The 27061-nt window shown below is 39.6% G+C and overlaps 11 protein-coding genes across 11 annotated transcripts; 5 read left to right on the top strand and 6 right to left on the bottom strand. All coding sequences in view use genetic code 12, as the record gives it.

Moving 5' to 3' along the window:
- Nucleotides 1-1894: 1894 nt before the first annotated feature.
- Nucleotides 1895-3532, bottom strand: CCT7 (chaperonin-containing T-complex subunit; the record flags this gene model as incomplete). Its single annotated transcript, XM_051752447.1, has 1 exon — nt 1895-3532. The coding sequence occupies one exon, from the start codon at nt 3530-3532 to the stop codon at nt 1895-1897; it is 1638 nt and encodes a 545-aa protein (XP_051608503.1).
- A 315-nt stretch (nt 3533-3847) lies between these two features.
- On the top strand, nt 3848-4426 carry MRPL36 (mitochondrial 54S ribosomal protein bL31m; the record flags this gene model as incomplete). The annotated part of the gene is made up of 1 exon (XM_051752446.1): nt 3848-4426. One exon carries the CDS (start codon nt 3848-3850, stop codon nt 4424-4426), a length of 579 nt encoding a protein of 192 aa, XP_051608502.1.
- Nucleotides 4427-4528: 102 nt separating this feature from the next.
- On the bottom strand, nt 4529-8905 carry KGF57_003065 (RCY1; the record flags this gene model as incomplete). Its single annotated transcript, XM_051752445.1, has 3 exons — nt 4529-6227; nt 6774-8698; nt 8900-8905. The coding sequence occupies 3 exons, from the start codon at nt 8903-8905 to the stop codon at nt 4529-4531; spliced, it is 3630 nt and encodes a 1209-aa protein (XP_051608501.1).
- Nucleotides 8906-9239: 334 nt separating this feature from the next.
- Nucleotides 9240-11402, top strand: KGF57_003064 (uncharacterized protein; the record flags this gene model as incomplete). The annotated part of the gene is made up of 1 exon (XM_051752444.1): nt 9240-11402. The coding sequence occupies one exon, from the start codon at nt 9240-9242 to the stop codon at nt 11400-11402; it is 2163 nt and encodes a 720-aa protein (XP_051608500.1).
- Nucleotides 11403-11736: 334 nt separating this feature from the next.
- Nucleotides 11737-12377, bottom strand: MTLA1 (Mtla1p; the record flags this gene model as incomplete). Its single annotated transcript, XM_051752443.1, has 2 exons — nt 11737-12159; nt 12210-12377. The coding sequence occupies 2 exons, from the start codon at nt 12375-12377 to the stop codon at nt 11737-11739; spliced, it is 591 nt and encodes a 196-aa protein (XP_051608499.1).
- A 1532-nt stretch (nt 12378-13909) lies between these two features.
- Nucleotides 13910-16540, bottom strand: PIKA (1-phosphatidylinositol 4-kinase; the record flags this gene model as incomplete). Its single annotated transcript, XM_051752442.1, has 1 exon — nt 13910-16540. One exon carries the CDS (start codon nt 16538-16540, stop codon nt 13910-13912), a length of 2631 nt encoding a protein of 876 aa, XP_051608498.1.
- A 420-nt stretch (nt 16541-16960) lies between these two features.
- Nucleotides 16961-18280, bottom strand: OBPA (oxysterol-binding protein related protein; the record flags this gene model as incomplete). Its single annotated transcript, XM_051752441.1, has 1 exon — nt 16961-18280. The coding sequence occupies one exon, from the start codon at nt 18278-18280 to the stop codon at nt 16961-16963; it is 1320 nt and encodes a 439-aa protein (XP_051608497.1).
- Nucleotides 18281-18628: 348 nt separating this feature from the next.
- On the top strand, nt 18629-20287 carry PAP1 (polynucleotide adenylyltransferase; the record flags this gene model as incomplete). Its single annotated transcript, XM_051752440.1, has 1 exon — nt 18629-20287. The coding sequence occupies one exon, from the start codon at nt 18629-18631 to the stop codon at nt 20285-20287; it is 1659 nt and encodes a 552-aa protein (XP_051608496.1).
- A 34-nt stretch (nt 20288-20321) lies between these two features.
- Nucleotides 20322-22028, bottom strand: HIP1 (Hip1p; the record flags this gene model as incomplete). The annotated part of the gene is made up of 1 exon (XM_051752439.1): nt 20322-22028. The coding sequence occupies one exon, from the start codon at nt 22026-22028 to the stop codon at nt 20322-20324; it is 1707 nt and encodes a 568-aa protein (XP_051608495.1).
- A 1355-nt stretch (nt 22029-23383) lies between these two features.
- FCR3 (Fcr3p) lies at nt 23384-24481 on the top strand (the record flags this gene model as incomplete). Its single annotated transcript, XM_051752438.1, has 1 exon — nt 23384-24481. The coding sequence occupies one exon, from the start codon at nt 23384-23386 to the stop codon at nt 24479-24481; it is 1098 nt and encodes a 365-aa protein (XP_051608494.1).
- A 260-nt stretch (nt 24482-24741) lies between these two features.
- On the top strand, nt 24742-26496 carry STI1 (Hsp90 cochaperone; the record flags this gene model as incomplete). Its single annotated transcript, XM_051752436.1, has 1 exon — nt 24742-26496. The coding sequence occupies one exon, from the start codon at nt 24742-24744 to the stop codon at nt 26494-26496; it is 1755 nt and encodes a 584-aa protein (XP_051608493.1).
- Nucleotides 26497-27061: the final 565 nt, after the last annotated feature.

The raw sequence follows: 27061 nt of genomic DNA, 5'->3' as shown, positions 1-27061 counted from the left end.
AAAAAAAAAAAAAAAAAAAAAAAAAAAAAAAAAAAAAAAAAAAAAAAAAAAATAATTGATGCAAAAAGTCAGAAATGACACAAAATAATTCACGCGTCAGTACGTGCCTACACGCTACACGCTACGCTAGACGTTCAGTAGACAGCAATCCACAAAATAACTGGACGATACAAGGGAGAGTAACTGCTGTACACTATTCAGGCTCACACTCAGACATTCTTAGCAACATTGCAAGTTGGAACACTTTTCGGATCTACGTTACCTCAAAACATTCTCTCCCTTTCATATGACTTATAGCGTATTATTGAGGAATTGAATAATTTTTTTTTTTTTTTTTTTGGCGTCATAGAAAATTAGACGCCGAATTTTTGTTAAAAATTACAGCAAAACAAAAATTTAGTTCTGGCGTTTAGGCTCCTATGTAGTAGTGTAGAGGTTACACAAACATATCATTCACAATATGTAACTAAAAGAGCTGTACAATAACGAAAAAAAGAATAAAAACAAAAAGCACTCGAGAAATGTAAACAATAAATGTGCCTTTTCCTTTCCATACCACCCCCTTTGATGCAACTGGGGATATTGACTTAGTACTATTTTTATCGCGCTTTGCATGGGGGAGCTCATTCGATGGTGGTAGCTTCGAGAAATGTCGGCAGGTCCTGAGTTAAGGTAGCAGTAACAACCTCAACCACTGGCTAGCTACTCGGCGTTCCTCATTCTGTACTCAACCCAGTCAATTAAATAGAGAAGCTCCTATCGTGAAAACAGGTTGTCTACAGAGGAGAGCGTAGTTCGCTTCGAGCAACCAAGTTTCTGACTGCATTTCACAGATTGCTTAAATCTCTCGCTATCCCTTGTGGTGTTTGGCCCGTTACTTCTGACGATTCGGAAATCCAGAATACATTATTTGGCACAGATTAGTTTCTCGACAGTAGAACAGCAATGTAAGTATGTCAAAACGAGAGCTTATGACCGCTATTATATTATTGTTGTTGTTATGCTCTTAACGTGAATGTCACAAACAACAATCTTGTGACATTTTCCTTTTTCAGTGTATATGGTAGCGTCGCATGTTTTCTCTTTGTATCGCGTGCGTCCTTTTTTTTTTATAGAAAGTTATTTAACCAAATACAGAAAACATGATGTACATATACAACTTGAACAAACAAACACAAGAAGAATAGCATTTTTGGAGAAGAGTAGTTCAGAAAGGGCTGTGCACAAAATAAACGCGCATATATAAAAGTAGAACAGAACACGGCATTGGAAAATATGCAAATATACGTCCTACCAAATGCGCCACAATAACCCGGATTCGTGAATTCTATTTCGCTGGCCACAGTAAGATGCCTCAGTAGGGATACATAGCCATCCACAGGAGGTTCCAATACCAACACAATATTTGAACATCTGGTTGCAAAATTTGCAAGTATATATTAGCCAATGTATTCATAATACAAAAGTTATCTCTCATGCATTGCAAGGGCGTGCGTCTTAATCTAAAGCGAGAAAACAAGTTTATATCAAGGTGGGGACGGGGACGGGGGAGGGGTGCTGACCTCCCTTTGGATGTTACACCACTTCTTGAAATCAAGGTACGTTAATTTGTGTGTATGCGTGTGGTGTTGTTTATGTGTATGGAAAGGGTTGTGAATTAAACACCAATGCGTGGAACCTGCCAACCCAAGAATTTGACAACAATAACCTTCAGCCTTGTGTCCACTCTCTACAAACGTGCCTAAACACAAGGAATCTTCACAACAAACGAGCCAGATACATTACAGCTATTACTCTATAATCATAACACACACACACACACACACACACACACACACACACACACACACACACACACACACACACTTACATACATACATACCTACCTACCTACCTAGAATGCACCTCTTCCTCTTCCTTGGGGCGCACCTCCTTGTTCACCTTGTTGATCATTAGTGATAGTCTCATCAATACTTAACAACAATGTAGCCGCCTCAGTGGCTGATTCAATAGCATTAATTTTCACCAATGCTGGCTCCCAAATAAAACTCTTCATATTGTTGCCAATGTTTTCCGATTGGAAATCGATCCCACACCAAACATCCCCCTTTGCGTGAGCGCTTCTCAACCTGTTCAACAACTCAATGGCATCCAACCCGGCATTCTCACACAATTGACGAGGTATAACTTCCAAAGCTTTGGCAAATGCCCCAATAATCAATTGCTGTTTGCCAGCAATAGTGCGCGAATAATCACGCAAGTACTTGGACAATGCCATCTCAATTGCACCACCTCCTGCAACGATTTCGTGATGGCTTATGGCACGCTTAACAATCATGATTGCATCATGCAACGATCTTTCCACTTCTGCAATAACTTGCTCAGCACCACCACGCAATATCAAAGTACACGTTTTGGCTTGAGGACACCCTTTGAAGATATTGTATCTTTCACCACCAATTTGTACTTCTTCGAATTTAGCACAGGTTCCCAAATCCAGAGGCTCAATCTTGGAACACGTGCTTTGGATATGTCCTCCAACTGCTTGGATAACTCTATCCATATCTTCACTACTTACACGACCAGCACAGAAAATATCTCTATCTGCAAAGTACTGGGTAGCCAAATCCCCAATAGGTAACTTGGACAAAACGATATTAGCTCCTGAAGCAACGATGGCTTCCAACTTGTTCAAGATGATTTGCCACTCAGCATCAACAATTGCTTGGTAGTCCTTGACTTGATCAATCCTAACTTCTGCATTATCCTTCTCTGCCTTCAACTCCAACTCCACATTCAATGCTACTATCTTGGGATTAACAAACAGCTTTGGCTGTTGTTCAAACCCAGCATACGAAAAAGTCTTTTTGAAAGCAACGCCATCAACAAACATACTATCCTCCAATGCACCGCCAGGCACTTTCTTAATACCAATCAACTTTTCATCCAAATCATTTTGATCAAGGCTCAAAACAGCGTCAACAACCATTTTGGTGAAAAATTCCGAATTGCTGCTAATCAATTTCGACGACATAGCAGTAGTGGCACATTTTTCCAAGGACTCTCTAAACTCTTCATCATTCTCCTTCTTGACGTCAACTGCAAGCTCCTTGATCTTTTCAACACACAACTCACAAGCCTTCCTATATGCTTTCGTGATCAAATATGAACTTAATCCATCTTCGATAAACCCCTTGGCTTCTTTCAACAACTCTCCCGCTAATATCGTCACTGATGTAGTACCATCTCCTACTTCTGCATCCTGGGATCGAGAAATATCAACCAACATTTGCGCAGCGGGATGGACAATATCCAACAATTTCAAGATTGTGGCACCGTCATTCGATATGGTGGTTTTACCATTGGATGAGACTATGAGAATATCCGATCCAAAAGGACCCAATGTTGGACGTAATGTATCCTGTATTGCCAAGCATGCATTTATATTTGTGATAATTTGACCTTTGCCCTGTGAAGTATCGGTACCTTCTTTTAACACAACAATTGTTGGTGTTTGGTTTGAAAATGCCATTGTATCAACCAAATTGAACAAAATATCTCTCTAGTTCAATTGAAATAGAAGGATTCAATCGAAAGTAAGTAAAACAAAGAAGAAAAAAAAGAGTGTGTGTTGTTGTTGTTAATTGAACACCTGCCTCTTCTGATATACGATTGATGATGCAGATGGAAAGAAGATTGAAGAAGAAGAAGAAAGAAAAAAAAAATTGTTACTCGTGATTTGGTAACTGTTGCACTACCTTCTTTGTCTCTACTACTATCAAAAAATTTTCACCAAGCACTTTAAAAGCTGGCAACGACAAATACACCATACACACCATACACACCAATGCTCTCCAGGATAAGCTCTAGTAGAGCTATAAAATCTCCCACAATGCACCAGCAAGTCAGACACAAACAGACAATATCCATGGTTGGTGAAGTAAATCTATCCTCGCGAAGAGTCATGCGTAAAATAAAAATGGGCAGAGCACGTCCAGCCATAATGTACCAATTTGACACATTGGTCGAGCTTAGTGATGGATCAGTAATCAAGCGTCGATCACAAGCTCCCAAAGATGAAATCAGAATGATTAATGATCAAAGGAATAGTTTGAGGTGGAACCCACATAGAGCAGATTTGGATACTTCTGATTTGACAGCCACGGGTAAGATTGGTAAATTCAGAAGCAAATATGCCGGATTCAGTGGTGAAGAAGAAAACAAAAATGGCAAAGCGAATGAAGATAAAGCAGATACCAAAAAGGAATTGTCATTGGAAGAAGAGGAGGCGTTGAAGGCAAAAGAGAAGGAATTGAACAAGGCAAGAGATCAAGAGTTGTTTGACTTGATGGGTGAAAATGCAGAGGAGATTGTTGGTGGAGGTAAGTTGTACGACAAGAAGGCAGACAAGAAGAGATTCAAATAGGGTTTGGCGTGAACACACATGGGCAAGAGGGAGGAAGTTGGTAGTTCTAGTTGTAAATATTTACATTATGTATATACAAAACTCAGTTTACTGAGACTATGTTTAGTTAAATGCTCTAGCTTTTAGTACTTCCTTCAAGTACCCCTGATTGTCAAAGTATTCCAAGTACTCAATAACAGTACGTACGTCCCACCCACTCTTTCTAAACTCCTCAATGCACCACCGTAAACTTATATCATCTCGATTATTGATCGCTTCTTTCGACAAAACCTTCAAGCACTCAACCATTCCAAATGGTGTTAAACAAATCAACTGACTAAATTCGTCCAAGAGCCCGTACCGCTTGAAATCGACCTGCTGGTACAATTGGTTCGTTTTAGAATTTTGGAAACTAACCATCTTTAGAAACTTTGTGTAGTAACGTATTGCTTGACGGTTATTGATAGACGATATGGCTTCTATTAGTGAAATAGTAAACGACTCCAAAGTTGGATCGTCACGTTTCAATTTCATGAATTTCAAATATAACTCTTTGAAAAACACTTGGTCTTTGTTCATCCACGTATACTTGAACATCAGCAAGTAGCTTGCTTTGGTAATTTCCAAACTCATTCGTCTCATTGTAGATGCAGCTTCAGACACTTTGCTTTGTTGCAACAATTTCTCCACAATTGTGTTCAACTCTGCACTGTTGATGGTTGAATGGGCGAATATCGTCTCCATAATCTTTTCCGCATTGGTTTCATCTCGAAGTTGGATAAAGCTTTTGAGCAATGACGTAAGTGACGTTCTTCGTAGTGGGCTACGTAGTGCCTTGGTTAACACATTGAATTTTTCGGCAGAATATTGAGCATAAAAGAAAAGTTTAAAGTCAACCATGTAGTCTGTATCGATGCAAGAGGGGAGATTAGCAAGCTCTTCTTCAATAAGGTGCGGGTCATGATGTAGTTGGAATGCTGTGACCACTTTCTCCACATACGACAGCACTTGATTCGCTGAAGGGACATTAGCCAACACTATTGGTTTTGCAAGTTGCCAAATTTGTAGCGCTTTTATTGCATCGCTATTTTCCAAATTTAGTTGCAACATAGAAAGAAGAACTTGGTGCTGTTGAAAGGACGGCATATTTCTGAATTTGTCATCTCCAGCATACTTGAAAAGCAAATGGTTTGCAAAGTAATTCCCATTCGAATTCGAGCTCAAAAACATTAAGCTAGTGAACAACTCCAGAGTGTCTATTCGAGGACTTGTTTGAAGAATTTGTAACAAACAATACGCATTCATGGAGAAATTTCTGAGGGAGCTGGAACTGATGATATCAATAAACAACCTAATAGTCAGATAAGGTACATCTATCCCATTGTGAATAAAGTTTAGGATACACATTGTCGATAGAGATACATGATTTCCATCCATTAAGAGATGCAAAAACTCCATTCTCAAGCCATTTGCATCTTGACTCTGGTACTTGTACTTTGGAAGAATCTTTGCTCGATGTAATATCCCAAGACTACCCAAAATCAATTTCGGATCATCTTTCATGACAATTTCACAACAATCCTTTAGTAAATACTCCTTCACTTTTTCATTCCTCAATACGTTAAATGGTAGAGCCGCATTCTCCTTGTTTGATTCGGGTACTGCACTGATCAAGTCTTGAATGAATGTCGCGTTGATCGAGGAATATGTATCCTTCAATTCCTTAACTATATCATACGTGGACTTTAGTTTCGATAGATGCTCGATCCGAGAAAATGCAGTGTCGTAAACGGGTAAGGGTAATTTGGTAGTGAAACATCGCCTGCAGATAAAGCGGTGACGTGGAAAATGGTGTAGTCGCTGTAGTCGTATTGTTGCTTTCTGTAGTGTGGTTCTAGTGTACATATCAGCTTCTCATCATGAAATAGTAATGGTCTTCACTAGTCTGTATAGTCTCGTGCGCTAGAAATTTCTTCTTTTTTTTTTGTTTTTTTTTTTTTTTTTTTTTTTTTTTTTTTTTTTTTTTTTTTTTTTTNGATGCTCGATCCGAGAAAATGCAGTGTCGTAAACGGGTAAGGGTAATTTGGTAGTGAAACATCGCCTGCAGATAAAGCGGTGACGTGGAAAATGGTGTAGTCGCTGTAGTCGTATTGTTGCTTTCTGTAGTGTGGTTCTAGTGTACATATCAGCTTCTCATCATGAAATAGTAATGGTCTTCACTAGTCTGTATAGTCTCGTGCGCTAGAAATTTTTTCTTTTTTTTTTGTTTTTTTTTTTTTTTTTTTGTTTCTCTTGTCTACATTGTGTAAAAGCAGTCTATTATGAAAGTCCCTACATAACAACACAATCACCGAGTCCAAAGCCATACATAACCTTTTCCACATGCTTCTTTATCAAAGGCCAGTCCTCTCTTCTTTGCACAAACTCGTAGATTTCTTCTTGACCAAAAATACCATTGAACTTTGACAAATCGCTAACCAATTTACCAATGGCTTTCGAATCATCGCCACCAATAAGGTACAAGTTCCCGATTTTTTTCAATGCTTGATACAAGGGCATGATTTGTCTTTTGTTCGACATGATATTCTCCAACATAAACTCGTAGTACAAGTTCAAGTCGGAAATCAAGTTTGTAGCTCCAGTAACCGAAACTGTTCGTCGTTTCAACATCTTGACAATGACTTGGAAAAACCTTTCGGCAATTTCCTGCTGAAATACATCGACAACGGACTTATCTGCACTATCAACGAGAAGATTCATGTTTTCTTCAAGTATGCTTGTCGCTTTTTGAGCTGCAGTTGTAGGACCAAGAGTTGTGACAGCATCAGATGGAGGATTATAATCGGTATCTAGAAGCAACTCCTGATACGTTGTTTCAATTTGATGAACGAGCAACTCAATTCCCACATTTAAACCATCGGCGACATTCTTATCAACCAACGCCTCAAGCTTTTTCTTGCTTTGTAAAGATGGATTCAAAATACTGTTTTCATGCTTGACGACTTTTTTGTTCAACATTTCCTCCTTGTAGAAGAAATCAACCATTTGAATAATGACATCAGCCATGTTGATCAAGTCAAAAAATAGCACGATTGGTTCTGCAAACTTTTCATTATGCTGTGTGGTATATGTGGGCGAGTTGGGATTATATGTCTGTAAGTAAGTTAGAGCTTTTTCAAACCCCGGTGTCAAGTGTTCTATTCCAATGGTGTCCATGACGTCAATGAAAATCTCCTGTGTTGACAGAAAAATATCACTTCGCAATGATGCAATAGTAAAGTCTTTAAACGTCATAAGACGATTCAACGAATTTGTAGCATTGTTTATGATCTCAAGAACTACCTCGGGGCTAAGAATCTTGTTCAAGGATCTTATATTTTCGGACAATATTTTCGCCTTGGCTTGCATTTCTGTAAAATTTGCTTTTGATGCCGGGTCTTTTGACGAGCTGAGAGCAAAAACACTCTTGAATGATGTCAAAAAGTCATTTTTCGATTCAACTTTAACACTTTCAAGGATTTTCAGTGATGTTTCTGCCTCTCGTTGCGAAATTTGCTCGTTCCATTTGATTAACTTCTCCTGTGCATTTAGACGAAACTGGGCCACCTCCTCTCGCATGTACTCCACAGCAAACGATTCAAACATCATATCAATCAATTCACGGACCAATTTATGGTAAGATTCACCCACATTCTCTGAAGAAACCATTCTCTCGATCAAATCGGTCGTCAACTTGTCATATAAAAAAGGAACGATATTAAGGTACAAATTGTACTTTTTTGACGAATCTAGAACAAACAAGACCAACTCTGACAACTGGTTGGAAATGATTTCCTCGCAAACCTTGTACATCATTGGGATAGACTGAGGGAAAATTTTATCAATAATCTCAGACTGTTTGTTGAAAACCAGAGCAATGTTTGCGATTAATTTGTCAAACATACTTGCATCTATCTGCAGATCTGCAAAGTAGTCGTCCATACCAAGTGGGGTCAAGCCAAACATTTCCATGTCCTCATCAAATATAGTCTTTTGCAAGAAAAAATCAATCAAAGTCTGTTGATTATTAAGCGACATCAAAATCGTCACAAACCGTCGTGTTTGTTCGTAATCCTCAACATCAAAATGTATTTCCAACTCTCGCAACAATGTGTTTTCGAATTGCTCAAAGAGGTCACTGAGTTTGTCGTGTGCCAAGCCTCGTGTTTCCTCAAAGTGGTCGACTTTATTGTAGCTGAGTAAATTGGTCAACATTTTAGCTTGATCTTCTGGGGTTTGAAAGTCCTTCAACAACTTGAGGTTATCAAAACTCTTGGTGCTTAGTAGATCGTTGTAATATCGAAACAAGCATTTGTGAATCTTTAGAGTTTGATATTTAGCGTTTTTTAACGATCGATACACATAGTCCAAACACGTCAACGGGTTATCTAGGTAGGGCATTTTGGCACTCTTTCTAATCTCTTCCTTCGTGATCTGTGTTGCATGGTCCCATACCCCCATTTCTTTGAGAATGGAGACCCAAAGCGTGGGGTCATTTACAGCTTGGTGTGTGTTCTTTGATACCAAGCTAAACGATAAAAGGTCTTGAATCGGTAGATAGTTGGCTATGTTCCTCGCTATCAGTAATGGAACCACTTTCCTATTGTAAACATCTATATCTGTATTCCATATCACTTGCGCCATATCTCACAAACCGGGGACTTCTGCAAGTTGAATTGAATGTGAAATCGAGTTTTAAATTGAAAAAAAAAAAAAAAAAAAGTATCAAGTTCTTGCAATGGGACTCCTTATTCATTAACCAAAGCTACAAACTCTTATAAATGCCACTACAGTGATGCAAAGATGGCTCAGACAATATCGAGCAATTGTTTTAAATACGTATATACCAAGAGATCCATTGTGTTCCCGCTCATACTCCACGAAAACAGCCTTCTTTAACAAAAACCCCACCCAGTCCCTTCCAGAAAAGTTATCCACGTATATTTCCAACTTATTGACTGAGCAGCACGATAAAATGTTAGACCAGCCCGTTCAAAAACTAATCGACACAGTTCCTAATCTCGCAAGGGACTTGAAAAAGTCCATTGATATAGAGAACAAACTTTACACCGTGCTATCTTACGATCCTGTTCTCATTGATCCGCGACTATACTTACATTTCTACGACCCCACGGTTGGAGCTTCTGTCAAAAGGTTAATGCTAGAACGACTTTTGTATCATCAACAATATGCTGCTTGTTGGAAGCTCTTCACTGGTGATACATTAAACGATTTAGATGCGTTCCTATCCACGACCAAAGCATTTATAACGAAGCAGAGAAATGATTTTGCGGTAATAGACTTCATCATTAGTATGCCAGAGTTTGGGGAAAATGATGCCTACCAGTTACTGGTGTTGGATGCGTTGAGTCATGCGTTTAACGTCAATGCACGTAGAGTACTACAAACACATCACGATATTAATGACCTACGACAGCTTTCGGATTTACAAACATACCCCAAACACGATTTCATTTCAACTGTATTGTGGTTGAAACAGATGATGAAACGCTTGTATTATGAAGGAACTACATCTCAACAAGTTCAAGAAGTTTTAGTACAATCCTCTGATATTATGATGCGTCCAGGATGGATTAGCTCAATTTTCCCAAAATTTGAATCTTGGTCGAGTTTGGCTTTCCCAAAGACACCAAAAAGCATACTACCCTATATGGACTCCATGAATGAAATGTTATCCAGTGGTGTTCGTTTAAGTGATTTAGACACACTATATATGCTCCACTCAAACGTTACTCCTTTCTCCATTTTCCTGGTCTACAAATTGTCCCATATGAATAAACTGATACTAAACTACTTGATGAAGTGTCTAGTTGACAAGTCCAACCATGAAGAGCTAAAAGCGGCATACTTAGTTTCCCGAAAACAACTCGATGTACCCGTTGTGATCATGTGTGTTAACAAGTTGTTAGCAAATGAGGCTTATGTTTTGCCATTGATCAAACAGCTCGAAAAGTCCAAAAGAGAGAAAGTGATCTTGAATCTTGATTACCTCGGTGCATCACAATATATGGAACTAATTGTACACTTCAACAACAACCAAAAAATCGCTCGCCATCTTGTTACCAAATTTGCCAACTCGGCTCATTCACACGTTGAGAACTTGACATTATTAGCTGCCTCAAACATCAATTCAAAGAGAACCCTACTAGAAATCTTTCGCTCAACAATACTCCGAGCTGGGGTTGTTGATCAAAAATTCATATCCGTCATATTGAATGCCATTGTGGATAAAGCCATCCCCAACAAAGGAGGTTTCAAAAATTCACTAGACGCCTTAGATCAAAAAGGGAAAACCCTTATGCATAACACCTTCAGGTCACTTGGGCAATCTTTATCTCTTCTTGGTGAGACTGATTTAGCTTTAGCATTTGATGCAATTTACAACACAATTCACCATGGGTCATTCTGCTACAAGGGCGATAAAATAGCTCAGAAGTATATTTACAAGTCGTTATCAGATGAAGCGATAAGATTCATCATTCGTGAAGATAATCGTGTACAAAAACTCCAAAAAATAATGGGGAAAATGACCACATCAACATTTTGGGTCAAATACTGGCTCATTCACGCTATGGTGCTAGATGACTTTTCCAACGCCATCAAGCTATTGGAATTTTATCAAAGGAGTAAACGCGATTTGACCCAATTTTTCCCAGCAATTGTATTTGGAGTCATAAAATCCCAAAAAATGGATTTAAACGAGAAGGTGAAATATCTTGATTGTTTTCTAACTCGGGCAAAGAAACTAAAGTATGAAAATGTCTTGAAATTCAAAGCAGGAGTAGAATTGGTACGCCATTTTCAAAGGGCTGCAAGTAATGATCTGTTGAGCAAAGAATCAGTTAAGTGGCTTGCAGCATTGAGCGGGAAAAATCGCCACATAAGAGGAGCTTTTCATTTCAACAGGATAAAGAAACATTCAGTCGTCATGAAGTAGAGAAAGTGGAACGAATGCATCAACTTTTTTGTAATATCGTCATGTCATGTCATTTGAGATATTTGACATGAAGTTCTTTTGTAAATTTTGATCCGACAAGTCTATTCATCGTAAAAGAAACGACTCAAAATATCCCTTGACTACACCAGTTTGTACAGAGCTTTCTCAAAAAAGAGGTATTGTTCATTTCTTCCTTGTCTACAAACAAACTTTAAACGCAGTAGCGATTACTACAGTGAGCTGCAAAGCTGTCGAACGTATTACCATCAGCACATACGAACGCCATTTATTCCAATTGCCTTTTTCCCCTCATTCGCTTGTTAGTGAACTATTACTAAGTTAGTACTTTTATTTTTAAAGTTGCTTCCTGACATATAGGATTCGATCTAGTACATACCCACACCCTAATCTGCAAGGGTGTCACTCCGCATTTTCCAGCAATCAACTCGCGTTCTCTGCGGTTTGGTGACTGTTTGACGAGAAATATTTTCTCAAGAAGCTCTTTCGATGAAGACGACAATCGTTTCCGCGATCTTCTCAATCCGCCCCAGCTTCCGCATAAGTCTGTTTCTTGAGTGTGTTTACTTCTCACTGTGCCCCCTATTGAAATCGCTACTCGTTGTAAAAAAAAATTGCTGTTGTGTTGCAAGGGTATATTTGTTCGATTCTCCGATTCGAACTGTTCAATTCTTCTCAATGTGTCAGGAAGTTGACTCAATCCCCACTCTAATCTGGGATCAATGGGGCCGCAACTACTCTAATTTAAAAGTTAGCACGAACAATATATTTGAAAAAGTTATCACATACCTTTATGTCCTCTAAAATCTTGTCAGGGGTTTGTGAGGTTTCGCCATTGTCTACGTCAAGATTGGGACTCGAGTGTGACAAGTTTGTCGAGCTGGTTGACTTCGTTATGTCCTCTAAAGCGGATAAACTGATCAACAATGCTTTGCCCTTGTAATATTCAGAATTCATGTTAGTGGTTTTAATTCGAAAAAGGAAAATGAAGTAAGAAATAGGAATCTTATTTAAATTTTCTGCATACATCTACTCTGAAACATGACATTACAACATAAATTTTTCACCATTATTTATTTGAATACGTCTTCTGTTACTATACCATAGTTACAGCTCAATGAAGAACTACTAATCTTGAAACCGCTTGTATAGCGTCTAATTTTGGGTCTCTTCATGCGAATGCTGGACTTTTTCAACCTAAATTTATGTTTGAGAGGCTGACTTTGGAATTTGTTTTTCAGTTTCTCCGCGTCCGCCAGGGAACCAGTGTTATTGAATGCATGACTTTTCTTGTTTTGGAACACCTGGCTATAGGTCATTTTTTTACGGTCATGCCATACTGACTCTGTTATTGATAGATACTCAAAATAAGTCTTGAAGGAACTATCAGCTTGACCCCAAAGCTGTAAAATAGTTAGTCGTTAGTTCAGTTTGTATTGTCCATAAATACGTACCCGTGACACCCCTTTGGATATGATCTTTAGCTCGTAAGTGTTTTCCTTAAGCAAGCTAGCTAATGTACTTCTTGCAATAATGAAGTTGTTCCGAGATCGAAACTTAGTTTCTTTCTCCGCCAGCTTTGTTTTGAACAGGACGAACTCGGATGTCCTTTTCCTTGGTGTAACGTTAATTGACAAAACTGGGAAGGAATTTCCGTCTGTGAAGGATTTCAAATCTTTGGAGACTATTCCCTCTGCTTTTGGAAAACAAAATCCGTAGATATACATCTGTGCCGTGCTCAATGTCCAAAAAAGTTACCCATTCGTAAATTACTCGTTTAAATAATAGTGAATTCTTGGACTTCATTCCGTTACCGTGTTTCACCAAATTGCACAAAGAATGTTGTGGTCACGTGCTCTGTTTGTACAAACGCAAGTGCCAGCGTTAATAATATGCCAAAGCCCGCTCTCGTTGGCAAGTCCCCCTATTGTATGGCCCAGCATATCAGGAACGTTCAATTCAGAATAATAGAGCAAGCTTAAATGCTTGGTGCCAACATGCAAACTACAAATTCGAAAGCATCCTTCCAACCTTATATGGAAATACACAGTTTTATGAAGTCGTTTGTCTTTTGAGTTTGATCAAAGAGATTCTGGGGAGGCAACCTTTATCTATCCAATCATGGATTAAGAAGGGGTAAGGTTGATTCAAAATTTACTAGTTAAGTAGTGTATGCACTTGCATTCACAAGAAGAACTGCGATTTTATACAATGGTGGGATGAGTCCCTCACAATACATGACAACAAAACTCCTGAAAATTTGAGAAGCTACGCGATCAAAATCTACTATACTTACTATTCGATATACCGGTGTAATTGTAATAATCACCGCACCTAGGTTCAGCATATATAATCTGGACGACGTTCACGGAAAGATAATAATGAAATGAGCACGATAGAGAATCTAAGTGAGGAAAAGTCTCCGTTTCTAACAAAAATAAGAGTGAGTGACCTGAGATGGTAAATCTGCACTAGCCATCACATCTATTCTAGTTGTATATACCTTGTGTGATCATCTGAAACTGGTCGTACAACCTCGTATACATGCTGTTCAAGCTCTTACCTATTAATGAAGTCTCGACATACAGATCAATCGAGTCATCTGACAACAGCAATTGAAGCCTTTGCGCTAACATGACACTAGTGTTTTCCCCGTTATTGAAGCATGGAAGTTTTGAATCCTTTTGCATCAACTGGACCATGCTCACAATTTGATCCGACTCTTTTCTCAAAATTTTGAAGCACTCTTTACATACTTCAACGAATAGCTGGTAATATTCCGATTCAGTGCCACCTAGCAAATCAACATACTCTGTGGTTAGTTTGAATGGAGCAGCTTCAAATCCAATGTTGGAGCCTGGAGAGTTGCCCAACAAAAATCCAAAATCAATATGAATTATATGACCTTCATGATCAAGCATAATATTTCCGTTATGTCGGTCCTTGATTTGAAGGACGTAACATATGATTGAGTACGATGCTAAACTTCTTGCAAAGTTTTCTTGCGCTTGTTTGTATTTGCGACTAGACTCGTCCCCATAAAGCTTCTCAAAGTAATCTTTCAAAGTGAAAATTCTCCCTTTCGAGTTTGAGCCACTAGCGATAGAGAGCTCTGTGAGTGATTTTTTGATCGAATGTACTGACATTGCATTGGTGATAGTCTCAACTAATCCTGCGTTTGCGCTTGTGATTAGTATTTTCATTCTCTTTGTCCAGAACGGTACCTTGTATTGTTTCCAAATATTGGAAATCATAGTGATTAGTTGACATGCAAAGGCCTCTTGCGGCAAATCATCGCCATTCTTCACAATTACCGAACACAAATCCCAATTTTTCAAATGGCCATAAGCACTGGCTTTTCGAATTCTTTGTTTTTTTTCGTTCCAATCCTCACTGATCTTGAAATCGTTCTCTAGCTTGCGTTGGCCGGCATCTTGCTCGTCTGTTTTGAACTCTTTCATGGTCTCATAATCAATACTCTCAAATTGGTCTTGCAATGAAATCATTGAATCAATAATTCGAGTCTTGATTGCAATGAATTGCTGTGTATTTGCTTGCCCTGAACTCTCCAATTGTTGTAGCATTAATGACGCAATCCGCATTTGATCTGCACGGACCAGTGAATCTGCAGCATTTGCGGTTCCTTGGGCTCCAAGTATGGGACTCTTGGTCCCATCCTGTGATAAGCGTGGTGACTTGGTGTTCAATTTGGAAGCAGCCCACTCGCGACTTTCTCTACGAGATCCCAAAATGGAAAGCTCTCCCAAATCTGTTTCTATGGTTCCAATGCCTTCCAATACTTCTTGAGCAGTAATGCTTCCAACATCAGAAGAGACAGACTCAATATCTGTATTGCTGAGTTCGTAACTACGCTTAGGCTCCGACTCCTGTAGTTTTCTGTTAATCAATTTCTGGTTATATTCAGTGAATGGATTGAAGTCCAACTCATCGCTCAAGTATTCAATAAGAAGTAAGTATGGTACTCTTTCTGCCGAATTTAGTACACAAGCTTCGTTAATGCTTAACTTGAGAATTTTATGAAATTTTTTGTTTTTGTTGCTAGTGATTGGTAACAATTGCGGGATATCAATTTCCGATGGTAAAAGTGACTCATTTATAATTGCAAGCTCAGCCCTGAGGGCGGATAATCTTGCCGGTTTTGGTACCAGCGACAACCTCATGGATATGTCCTGAAGAGACATAATAAACTCCGTTTCGTTCTTGGAATAATTGACTCTCAATATTTTAAGAAGTTCTTGATACAGCTTTGCTTTCGAAGACATGCCCTGCGAACTAGCCCTTTTTGCACCAGTATCGATGGAGTATCTGCTAGTATAAAGTAACATTTCTGAATCGGACGCCAATATTTCAGGTCTTGAGGGTGACTTTGTGAGATCTGGCAATGACTGAGCACTCCTATTCATATTGTCCCTCAATGAGCCGAGGTTTTTCAGATGACTTTTTTTACCTTTGATACTTGTATTAACTTTCATTCCTTGTCCAACATTGGAAAAGGCGACTTCTTTTGAATATTCTTTTTTAAATGACAAAGCTGCATCTTCGTCATCGGTGGTATTGATTTCCGAATCATCCGGTAAAAAAGACAGCACGGCCCTTCTTCCAACTTTAGAAGCATTAGCCATGGCACGTTCATTTTCAGTGCTTGTATTCTCACTATCACTGCTGCCATTCGAATGTTTGTTTAGATTTTGGTTTTTTAACGTAAGATTCTTAGTCAAATTCTTTTGAAAGTTGGCCACATTGAATACAAAAGATCTTGGCTGCTTCGCTTGCGACTTTATAATTGGCGTGACATAATCATGAACTAGTGGTAGAGCGAATGACGATAAGAATGCTCCGCTAAGTACCAATGCCGGATCTAAATTCTCCCTAAACTCGGTCCCTTTTGAAACTGAATTGTCCACGTTGAAAAGAATACTTTGCAATTTATTAATGAAATTACGAACTGTTTGAAATGCATATGACGCCGGTTCGTTTCGAAGGTCAAATAAAAAAGCTTGCAAGCACCAGAATACAATCAAACTAAAGTGGTGAAAATTCTCGCAATATCTCAATAAGAACTCTTCTAATGCCATAGAATCAGTTTCGAACATGACCATGAGTTGAATTAATTGTGGAATGAAAAATTCTATGTCATCATATTGAAAAGAATATAGTCTCTGGACTAACGCGTGATGAATGCCAATGTTCTTTCCATTCTCTCGTATCAAGTTAATGCAGCGAAGTAAAGAAAGCAGTGGTGAATAAACCTCCTTCCTTAGCCTTTCATTCTTGAACATCTTGTCTTCAGGTTGTTAATGTAGCTTGTTCCTGGATACTTTTTTTTTTCGGCAACGGGCCTCTTATATTTGACCAGTAAATCGTACTCGCACAAAAAAATTACACATATAGAAGGCAACAAGTGTGTGTATCATTAAAAAAAGTAAAGTATAGAATTCTAAAATGTAAATTGAGCTCGTCTCAAAATCAAAGAGTAAGTAGTCTAGTTGACGAAGAGTAAAGATTGGAAGAAAACGAACTTATCCTTTGGTTTGAGAACCAACACGGTCTTTGAAAGGAGGGATGTCAAATTTTTCATTCGGTGTCTGACCTGGAAGGAAAGGTGCAGCATCCAACACTCTCTTGGTCAACTCTTCAGGTGGCTCAGCAAGGTTTATGTGTTTGTTGAATATAACTCCCAAGTCTTTTGAGGAATGGTCTTGAGCATCAACTGGTCTAAAGTACTTAGGGTGAAACTCAACGCCGTCTTCGAGACGCTTCTTGGCTTTTTCACGCTGCTCATTTTCTACTTTAAATTTCTCCTCAGTAGCAACCTCGTGATCCCTGCGTGCAAGAGCATCAACCGTTGGCTTCCATAACCTTCTAGATTCATACTCGGATTGTTCCTCTAAAGGTCTTACTAGAGGTTTGACCTGAATGGTTTTGTGGGTGTCGATAAGTAACAGCTTTTTACCCGTGCTTAAGTCTTTTATATCAATAACGTCATTCCATTTACCACTCAATTGAAATAATTGTTTCGATGTTTCGATCTCTCTAATTGTGCCCTCGATAGCATCGTATGTACCGCTGATGAAGCCCTTCGTTTTGAACTCAATATCTGCTTCAAGTCCTAATGCAGCACACTTCACTATCAAGTGGTCACCCAATTCCATCTTCATTTTACCAAAAAGAATTCCCCTGACGTATACGTTTGGTTGGGTTATCACGTACTGTTCTTCGTTCCAGTTTCCAAGAGTAACCTGACCTAACCCTTCCATTATTGCTGCTGAAGAATTACCCAAAAATCTTGATTTGGGGATCACTGTACCATCGACTCTGATCTTTTCTTTCGGGACCAAATAGAAGTAGGAAGATTTGGGAGGGTGGTGCGATGTTTGCTCCGATAAATAGTACGCATCACCTGCATTGTATGGCAAATCCTTCCAGTAGCAAGAGAAAGTCTCTCCAAGAACAGGATTAAGGGGTTTCTTAACTGCTTTGGGTGCGATGTGCCATGAGGCAAGGTACCATTTCAAGACATTTATAAATCTTGCTACAGGCTCCTTGGTATTATTGGCTTCAAGTAACAAATCAGGGATTTGAAAAAAGTTTGTAATTCTCTCCAACATAGACTTCTTTTCCAAAATGAAGGTGGGGAGGGTGATTTTTGTCAAATCCATACCTGGTCTCAACTGAGCAATAATACCCATTAAAATCGATTGCCCCTCATTGTCCATCTCGTCAATATCATCAGTATCCGCATCGGAGGCTGCACCCGTAGTAGTGACTGGTGGTTGTTTCTTTTCGGACTTATCGTGATCGCCAAGCTTAAGCTTTTCAAGTTTAGAAGTCAATCCCATTTTGTTGGTTCCTGAAACTAGATGAAAGTGTACTTCAAGGTTGAGTTGTGGAAAACGTGAGTCGTCGAACTCAAGAAAAAAGCAAACAAACTTTCGCAGTGAGTTAAACTTTCAGATGAAAACGGGTAATAACGAAAATAAGTTGCTCCGCTTTTCCCCCTCAATGAATGTTTGGAATTATTGATAGCAGAGAGCTACAATACGTAGGTTCTAAGTTCCTATAAGCTTCTTTTCAATAAGGGTCTCACAAATAATCTTAAGTTTTTATATTGTGTAATACTATATTTCTCTGAGACAAGACTATGAAAATTTTCGCAGAAATCAACTCAGTCTAATACTAAACTACAGATGAATAACGCAACCTATGGAGTGACTCCTCCGATATCCTTTTCAGACCCCACTTCAGCAGAAAGAGATCTTAATGATTCATTGATTAAAGAGTTAAAACTAAGAGGATCTTACGAGAGCGAATCCGCCACTTTGAAAAGAGTTGAAGTTTTGACCACGCTTCAAAAGCTTACTGAGGAATTTGTTTACGAAGTTTCTCTCAAAAAAAATATGGCACAGGGTATGGCAAATGATGCAGGAGGGAAGATTTTTACTTTCGGATCCTATAGGTTGGGGGTTTATGGCCCGTCTTCTGATATTGATGCACTTGTGGTTGTACCTCGACACGTCACAAGGGAAGATTTTTTTGCTACATTCGAGAAGATTCTCAGAGGAAGACAAGAACTCGAGGAGATAAATAGTGTGAAGGAGGCCTTCGTGCCGATAATAAAATTGGAATTCGCCGGTATATCGATTGATTTACTTTTTGCTCGTTTGGATATACCTCGTGTTCCTCGTGATTTGACTCTTGATGATAAGAACTTATTAAGAAACATCGACGAGAAAGACATGCGTGCACTTAATGGAACGCGAGTCACTGATGAGATTTTAAGGTTGGTGCCCAAGCTGACAGTGTTCAAAAACGCTTTGCGATTTATAAAGATGTGGGCACAAGAGAGAGCGATATATGCGAACGTTTATGGTTTCCCTGGTGGTGTTGCATGGGCCATGCTAGTGGCCAGGATTTGCCAGCTTTATCCCAATGCTGTTAGCGCTGTGGTAATAGAGAAATTCTTTCAAATTTACTCACAATGGAGCTGGCCTCAACCTGTTCTTTTGAAGCAAATTGAGGATGGACCTTTGCAAGTTAGAGTATGGAATCCAAGATTATATCCTACGGACAGACAACATAGAATGCCTGTTATCACTCCTGCTTACCCTTCTATGTGTGCAACTCATAATATAACCAGCTCCACGCAGAAGATAATTTTGGGTGAGTTTCATAGGGGGGTTGAAATTATGGGAGAGATAATCGCTGGTCGAAAGCAGTGGTCAGATTTGCTACATAGACATGACTTTTTTCACAGATACAAGTTCTACTTATGTGTGGTAGCAGCGACAAAGGCGGATGCTGAAGAACATCTCAAATATAGTGGTATGGTTGAAAGCAAACTTAGATTGCTAGTTCAAAAATTGGAGCAAGTGGAAGGGATTGAGTTAGCTCATCCCTACGTGAAGTCATTTGATAACTCATTTTACTGTAAATCCGACGAGGAAATGATGTCCATTGTTAATACGTATGGAACGTTGCTGGGAGACGAGATCACTGCTCATCTCAACTCCTCGAAGAAAGGCGAAAAGCAAGAGAGCGAAATTGAATTGAATTTGACCAAGCTATACATTGGCTTGAGGTTGAATTTAATCAAGGATGGTGAGAAAAAGTTGGATATTCAGTACCCTTGCGCGGATTTCTTTTCGATATGTAAGAACTGGTCTGAGTTCAACCCGGATATACACTTCATCCAAATTAAAAACGTTAAATTGCTGAACTTGCTGTCCGACGTTTACATTGAGGGCGAACAAAGACCCACGAAGGTAACTAAGAGAAAGCGCTCCCTTACTAAGGATGAGGGTAAAAAGAAACCTAGAAGCGTCGAATCCATAGTACCAACAAGCTAATAATATATGCTCAAGAACCTACCAGGAGATTTTTTCAAAACCAATAATTCCAAATACGTTTGTAGAGTGGTTTTTGCTTGTTCAAAAGCTTTTCTTCCTCGAGTTCCGCCCGAATCAAGTCTAGATCAACTTGCCTTCTGCCGGTATCAATGTCTATATCGTTCAACAGTTTGCAAATCTTCCAGTTTCTAGTGTATAGTTTGTGACCAACATAGAAAACCAATATGACGACAGCTCCCAAGTAGTTTTGGAAAAAGTGCTCGGCATCGGCATCTTTTGAACCAATTGGAAATAGCGCAGTCCAAAATTGAATTCCCAAGACTGTGAGTAAGAACCCCATTGCGTAGATTGAACCAAAAACACCAGTGACAGAAGTAAAAGTCAACTCTTCAATCGATCTTCCTTGTGCGTGTAATGCTTGTCTGAAACGGAAATGACACAATGCAATATTAAACCATGAAAATATAGTTGCAAGTCCCGCTACGCTCAAGAGCCAATTGAAAACAGTGCCTTGGTTCTTGTATGCAGCAAGGAAGCAGAGCAAACCAAACAATGCTGAGAGGGCTAATCCCCCCAATGGGCGACCTTTTCTGTCGACGTATGCAAAACTTTGAGGCGCCAATCCTTGAAGACCCAATGATTGTACTGTACGTGAGCATCCATATACAGCTGAATTGCCTACCGAAAGGATCGATATCAAGATGCAGGCGTTGAAAATTGAAGGGAGAGCATGGATTCCCCCGTTTTTGATAGCAATGACAAAAGGTGAAGTTGATGATGTACCAGCACCAAGCAAATCAGGTGAGTTATAAGGCACGAGTAAACTAATCATCGTCAATGAAAGGAAGTAGAACAAAATAAGTCTCCAAAAGACTTGACGAATAGCTTTGGGGAGTGTTTCTCTTGGATTTCTTGTTTCTGCACTTGCCAACCCCACCATTTCAGACCCTGCCATGGAGTACGACGCCGTTACAAATGTAGTTGCAACCCCTTTAAACCCATTGGCAAAAGCACCTTTCTCGACGTGCCAATTCCTTCCGCCAATAAAGTCATGTGTTGGTCCTCCACCACACACTAGTACAACTCCCAATATTATAAACCCGACGATGGCTATGATTTTGAGAATAGTCAAATAGTATTCAGCTTCGCCGTATCCTTTGACCCCGAATATGTTTATCCCATAAATAAAGACATAGAAGATGGCAACCCAACTTGCGGGGTTTATCTCATCATTCCAATAGGTGATGCACATTGCTGCTGCAACCAACTCCAACGGCAACACAAACAACCACATGATTGCGTAGTTCCAACCAACAGCAAACCCCCATGATTGGTCTATGAATCTTGTTGCGTATGTGGAAAAAGCACCATTAACTGGGAATGCAACACACAATTCTCCCAAGGCATGTATGACACAAAATACCATTGTTCCAACTAAACCCCATGCAATCACCAAACTGGCCGGTCCACCCTGACTCAATGCTCCACCTGAACCAATTAACAATCCGGTCCCTATTGATCCTCCAAGTGCAATCATTTGAACATGTCTATTTTTCAAGTCACGATGTAGATCTCCTTCGCTCGACGAATTGGCTTCTAAATCATTGGTTGAGCTTCCTGAATTAACCTCGGCTTCTTCAGCTCTTTTGAAAGAATCTTTGAACCGTGTCCATCGTGAAGAATTGTATTCAGTTGTGCTATATTCTGCGCTTGTTGTAGGCTCTTCTTCCTTGAAGCTCATATCTGTGCAAGCGAGTGTGCAATGTGGTTGAGAATAGGTAGAGGATTTCGCAACGCCTTTACTAAAGCTCTTTTCCAACGTTATATAGAAAAAGAGACGAACAAAGGCTTCTTGTTCGATTTCATGGGGAAACTGCAAAATAAGGAAAAAAAAATTTTAATGCGTCAGCTCGTATGACTGATGAACGGCGTTTTGCAGTCAAAGAAGTAAAAAAAAGAAGAAAATTAAGAAAACGTGCAGCAGGAGAAGTGTGGGATCAAAATTTAATCAAATGCGAGACACTTTACGCTTTATAATCACACTGGAGGGGGAGAGGGGAGGGGGGGGGGGAGGGGTCAATTTGAATCATTCCGCTACTCTCTTTCATATCGCGATGGTTGTTGACGATTTTCATGGAGATCACCACCTTCAACTTCACCCCTTCCGTTGAATCAATTCGGGCCGAGGCATCTCCACCTAACATAAAGGAGGACAAAAAAAATGCTTCAAATTGCCTTATGTACGGTCGTGTGCGACCAAATGTCAAAGGAGAAGCATGTGCTCTATTGATACGTGAAGTACAAGATAGAAGATCTGCCGAGTGAAAGTGAAGACAAAAAAAAAGTGATAACGGTAACCTATATGTGAGACTGAAATTTGAAAATTTGTTGGAAAGACAAGGTTGTATTTATATGGTTTGTTCAATTGAAGCAGGCTCGCTTATTGACGGTAAACCCTTAGTTTTGAGCCGCACCGGTGAACCAAAAGCGATAAGTGCTACCTATTGTAAAATTGGCTACAAAGCCGTTTTCGAGAGCCTCATTGAATACAAGGAGGATACTGCAAGCGTTGTTGAAGTTGTTATTACGATTGGAATCGAATATGTATTCCTAGGTATTATTTAAATTTGCATCATTTTGCAGCGAAAGAATGACAATGATGTACTGAAGAAAATCCAGCACAGGGATGCCACGATTTCCAAAATCTCTTCTCACCTACTACAAAACATTCCATAAATTTCATAATCAGGTCCATTTATCGAACTCTTCCTAGTAAACCCTCGAAATATCTAAGAGTTTCATGCCAAGGTCGTGGTCGTGCACGGAAGGTGCCAAAATCAGATAAACGTTTAGCATCTTGTACACGACCTCAAATTTTAAACCAAAACTGTAAAACTGTGACACACTATCATTAATACTCATTAACAGTAGACGTCAAAACACACCAAAGACTAAATCCCAAGAGCAGATTCTGTCTATCATTATATTTCCAGGAATACCAACTTGTCAATAAAGGGTTCGGTTTTTAACAAGTACCCTTTGATATTATAGACTTGTGTATCAAAGAGCAACCGAAGCAAAAGCTACTTTCACAGAATGCCTTTCGGTAGTCAAGCAACACCTATATTCTGGAACGGTGAACAATACCTGTCACCTAGGGCGGTAGACCGGAAAGAGGAATGTGATCTATATGTGGGTGAGACCGAATTTGCAGAGTTGAATCAGGAGAATATTGCATCTTTTAACCAACAACAACAACGTGACCCGTTTGATTCAATGCATAGCCAAACTGAGAACATGCAGTACAGTACTCCCAACTTTTCAAGTGGAAACGATAACTTTGCAATCCAACAAGAACCACAACTAGCGTATGTTGCGTCACAGAACGGATACCCTTTCCATAACATGCAATCTCAAAGATCGAACCATAATTCGCAAGGTCACGCCAGTTATGTTTCGTCGGATTTTTCCCAGCATCAGGTCAACAATAGCCATCCTTTGTCGCCAGGAACATCTGAAACTTCAACAAATTATGACATTGACAAAAAGGTTTTGCATGAGCAAGCGAGTAGAAACACCAAAAAATCAAAGAGAGCGTTGTTGGATGAAGAGGATGCGCTATTGATCGCTAGGGACGATTCGGAGCTAACCGAGGAAGAGTTGCAATTGAAGAGGAAAGCTCAAAATAGGGCTGCACAACGTGCGTTTAGAGAGCGTAAGGAAACAAAGTTGAAGGAGTTGGAAGCCAAATTGTTACAAAGCGAAGAAGAGAGGCAGAAATTGATGGAGCAGCTCGATATCATCAGAAAGCAGAACTTGTCCATCAGTACGGAAAATGAAATTTTGAGAACAAATGAAGGCTCAGCGATAGGGAGTAGGGTGCCAATTGACAAGTTTCATTTCCCACAATCGCAGGATGATTTCATCAACGAAATAACTCGTGGTACGAACCACCAAGTGAAAAGAGAATCTATCAACAAAGTGTATGACAATTCACAAGGAGAGAAATTGTTGGCCCTTGGTGCCGTGTGGGACTATCTACAAATTAAAGCAGAGGAGGCAAACTTGGATTTGACAACTATTGATTTTACTGAGGTTATGGATAAATTAAAAGGCAATGAAAGATGCCATGGATTTGGTCCTGCCTATCCGTTGAGTTTAGTACAACAGGCTGTAGAATCCAGTTTTAGATGACTAGGAAAAGAGAGAAGGTGTATAGTTGATTTGTAGTGGTATACATTACTTGTGTGTGTGTGTGTAGAAGTAGTAGTAATAGTAATAGTAGTAGTAGTAGTAGGACAAACGAGACAATGGAATATTCTAGCAAAAAATAAAAGAACAAAAAAAATATTCCTTTTTCAATTGACACTGACAAAAGTTATATAAAAACAAGGATTGAAAATACTCTTAGCTTACAACAGTCCTCGATCAATCTCAATCTATCACACCATAATATGACCACGGCTGACGAGTACAAAGCAGAAGGAAACAAATACTTTGCTGCAAAAGAGTTTGAAAAGGCAATTGAGTCGTTCACAAAGGCGATCGAAGCCTCTCCAGAACCAAATCATGTTCTCTACTCCAACCGTTCTGGATCATACGCTTCTTTGAAAGAGTATGATCAAGCATTGAAAGACGCAGAGGAATGTGTCAAAATCAACCCTTCATGGGCCAAAGGTTACAATAGAATTGGTGGGGCTCAATTTGGTTTAGGAAACTTGGAGGATGCACAAAAGGCTTATGAAAAATGTTTATCATTGGACTCCAACAATGCTCAAGCTAAAGAAGGGTTGAAGTCTGTCGAAAATGCTATTAAAGCACGTAATGCCAGTGGTGATATGGGGTTGGGTGCCATCTTCAATGATCCGAATTTGATCACGAAGTTGAAGAGCAACCCAAAGACCAGTGAGTTAATGAAGGATCCTGATTTGGTTGCTAAAGTTTTGCAAATCCAAGCCAACCCTAAAACAAATGCCACCCAGCTTTTGTCTGACCCAAGATTGATGACTATCATGGCAACATTGATGGGTATAGACATGGATTTTCCAGCTGATGCAGGCAACTCTTCATCTCAAGGTGGAAACGAGTCTGCAGCTGCACCAAAGCAAGAAGAGGAAAAGAAGGAAGAACCAAAGGCCACACAAGATAACACAAAGGAATCCAAAGAGACAAAAGTTGACAATGAGGGAGATGTTGAAATGAAAGATGCAGAACAAGGTGATAAAGAAGCTGCAGACAAAGCGAAAGCAGAGGGTAACACATTTTATAAACAGCGCAAGTTTGACGAGGCAATTTCCGCATACGACAAGGCTTGGGACTTGCATAAAGACATCACCTACTTGAATAACCGTGCTGCTGCTGAATACGAAAAGGGGGATTATGATGCTGCTATTGCTACATGCAATAAAGCAGTTGATGAAGGAAGGGACATGCGGGCCGATTATAAATTGATTGCTAAATCGTTTGCAAGATTGGGAAACATATATTTGAAGAAGGATGAACTAGAACAAGCAGTCAAATATTTCGATAAATCATTGACTGAACATCGTACACCAGATGTTTTGAACAAGTTGAGAAGCACACAAAGAGAAATTAAAACAAGAGAAGCCAAGGCTTACATTAACCCAGAGAAGGCTGAAGAAGCTCGTTTGGAAGGAAAGGAATACTTTACCAACGGTGACTGGCCGAATGCAGTCAAGGCATATGGTGAAATGATCAAGAGAGCTCCAGAAGATCCAAGAGGGTACTCAAACAGGGCTGCAGCATTGATCAAGTTGCTTTCATTCCCTGATGCAGTGAGAGACTGTGATGTTGCCATCGAGAAAGATCCGGATTTCATCAGAGCATACATCAGGAAAGCTAATGCTCAATTATTGATGAAGGAATACAGTCACTGTATGGAGACTCTTAATCAAGCCCGTGAAAAGGATTCGAAATTAGGCGGCAAGAATTTGCATGAAATTGATCAGTTATTCGGCAAGGCCAGCACGCAAAGATTCCAAGCTATCGATGGCGAAACTCCAGAGCAAACAATGGAGAGAGTTTCTAAAGATCCTGAAATTGTGCAAATATTGCAAGACCCGGTAATGCAAGGTATTTTGTCACAAGCTAGAGATAATCCAGCCGCGTTACAAGAACACATGAAGAACCCAGAGGTTGCAAAGAAGGTTAACATGTTGATTGCGGCGGGAGTTATCCGTACTAGATAGAGGCGGGGAGGAATGTATAAAGATTTGTAGATAAAACAGATATAATTTGCTATAAGCGGTGGAATGTCCGCCCTATGTTTTGCGGATATACTAAGGAAAGGATGCAGATTGAGTCAATAGAGCTGCATGATGCACCAAGAGTAAAAAATAACGGTTTTTTGTGACGCAGCCCGCCTTGCTCCATGCTTTGCATTAAGCATGGGTGACATTAGTCAGCAGACATCGAGTAAGTCTAGTAAACTTTGTGTGTAGATCGCTGAGGATATACAATAACGAGAACAATACGGAAGGTGTTACAAAAGGGGACCCGTTAGTCACGGTACTGAAAACGAAGTTTCTATGGACACGGCATCAACACGGTCTATTGTTCCTAACTAGATGGCCCTTCTTTCTCGCGTCTTTCTTTCCCAAAATTACGCACATCAGTTCGGCTCGGCTACTCGTTTTGTTCACGTCGCGGAATTGCGGGACAAGTACACGATTAAGTTCAAGTACATGAAGGTAGACGTAACTTGCCAGATGAACACAAGCGTTAAGCTCTTTCTACATATGTCTTCTATGTATT

Source organism: Candida theae (assembly GCF_024610275.1).
Source record: "Candida theae strain CBS 12239 chromosome Unknown scaffold2, whole genome shotgun sequence".
NCBI classification, from domain to species: domain Eukaryota; kingdom Fungi; phylum Ascomycota; class Pichiomycetes; order Serinales; family Debaryomycetaceae; genus Lodderomyces; species Lodderomyces theae.
This window is presented reverse-complemented; position numbering and strand designations above follow the sequence as displayed.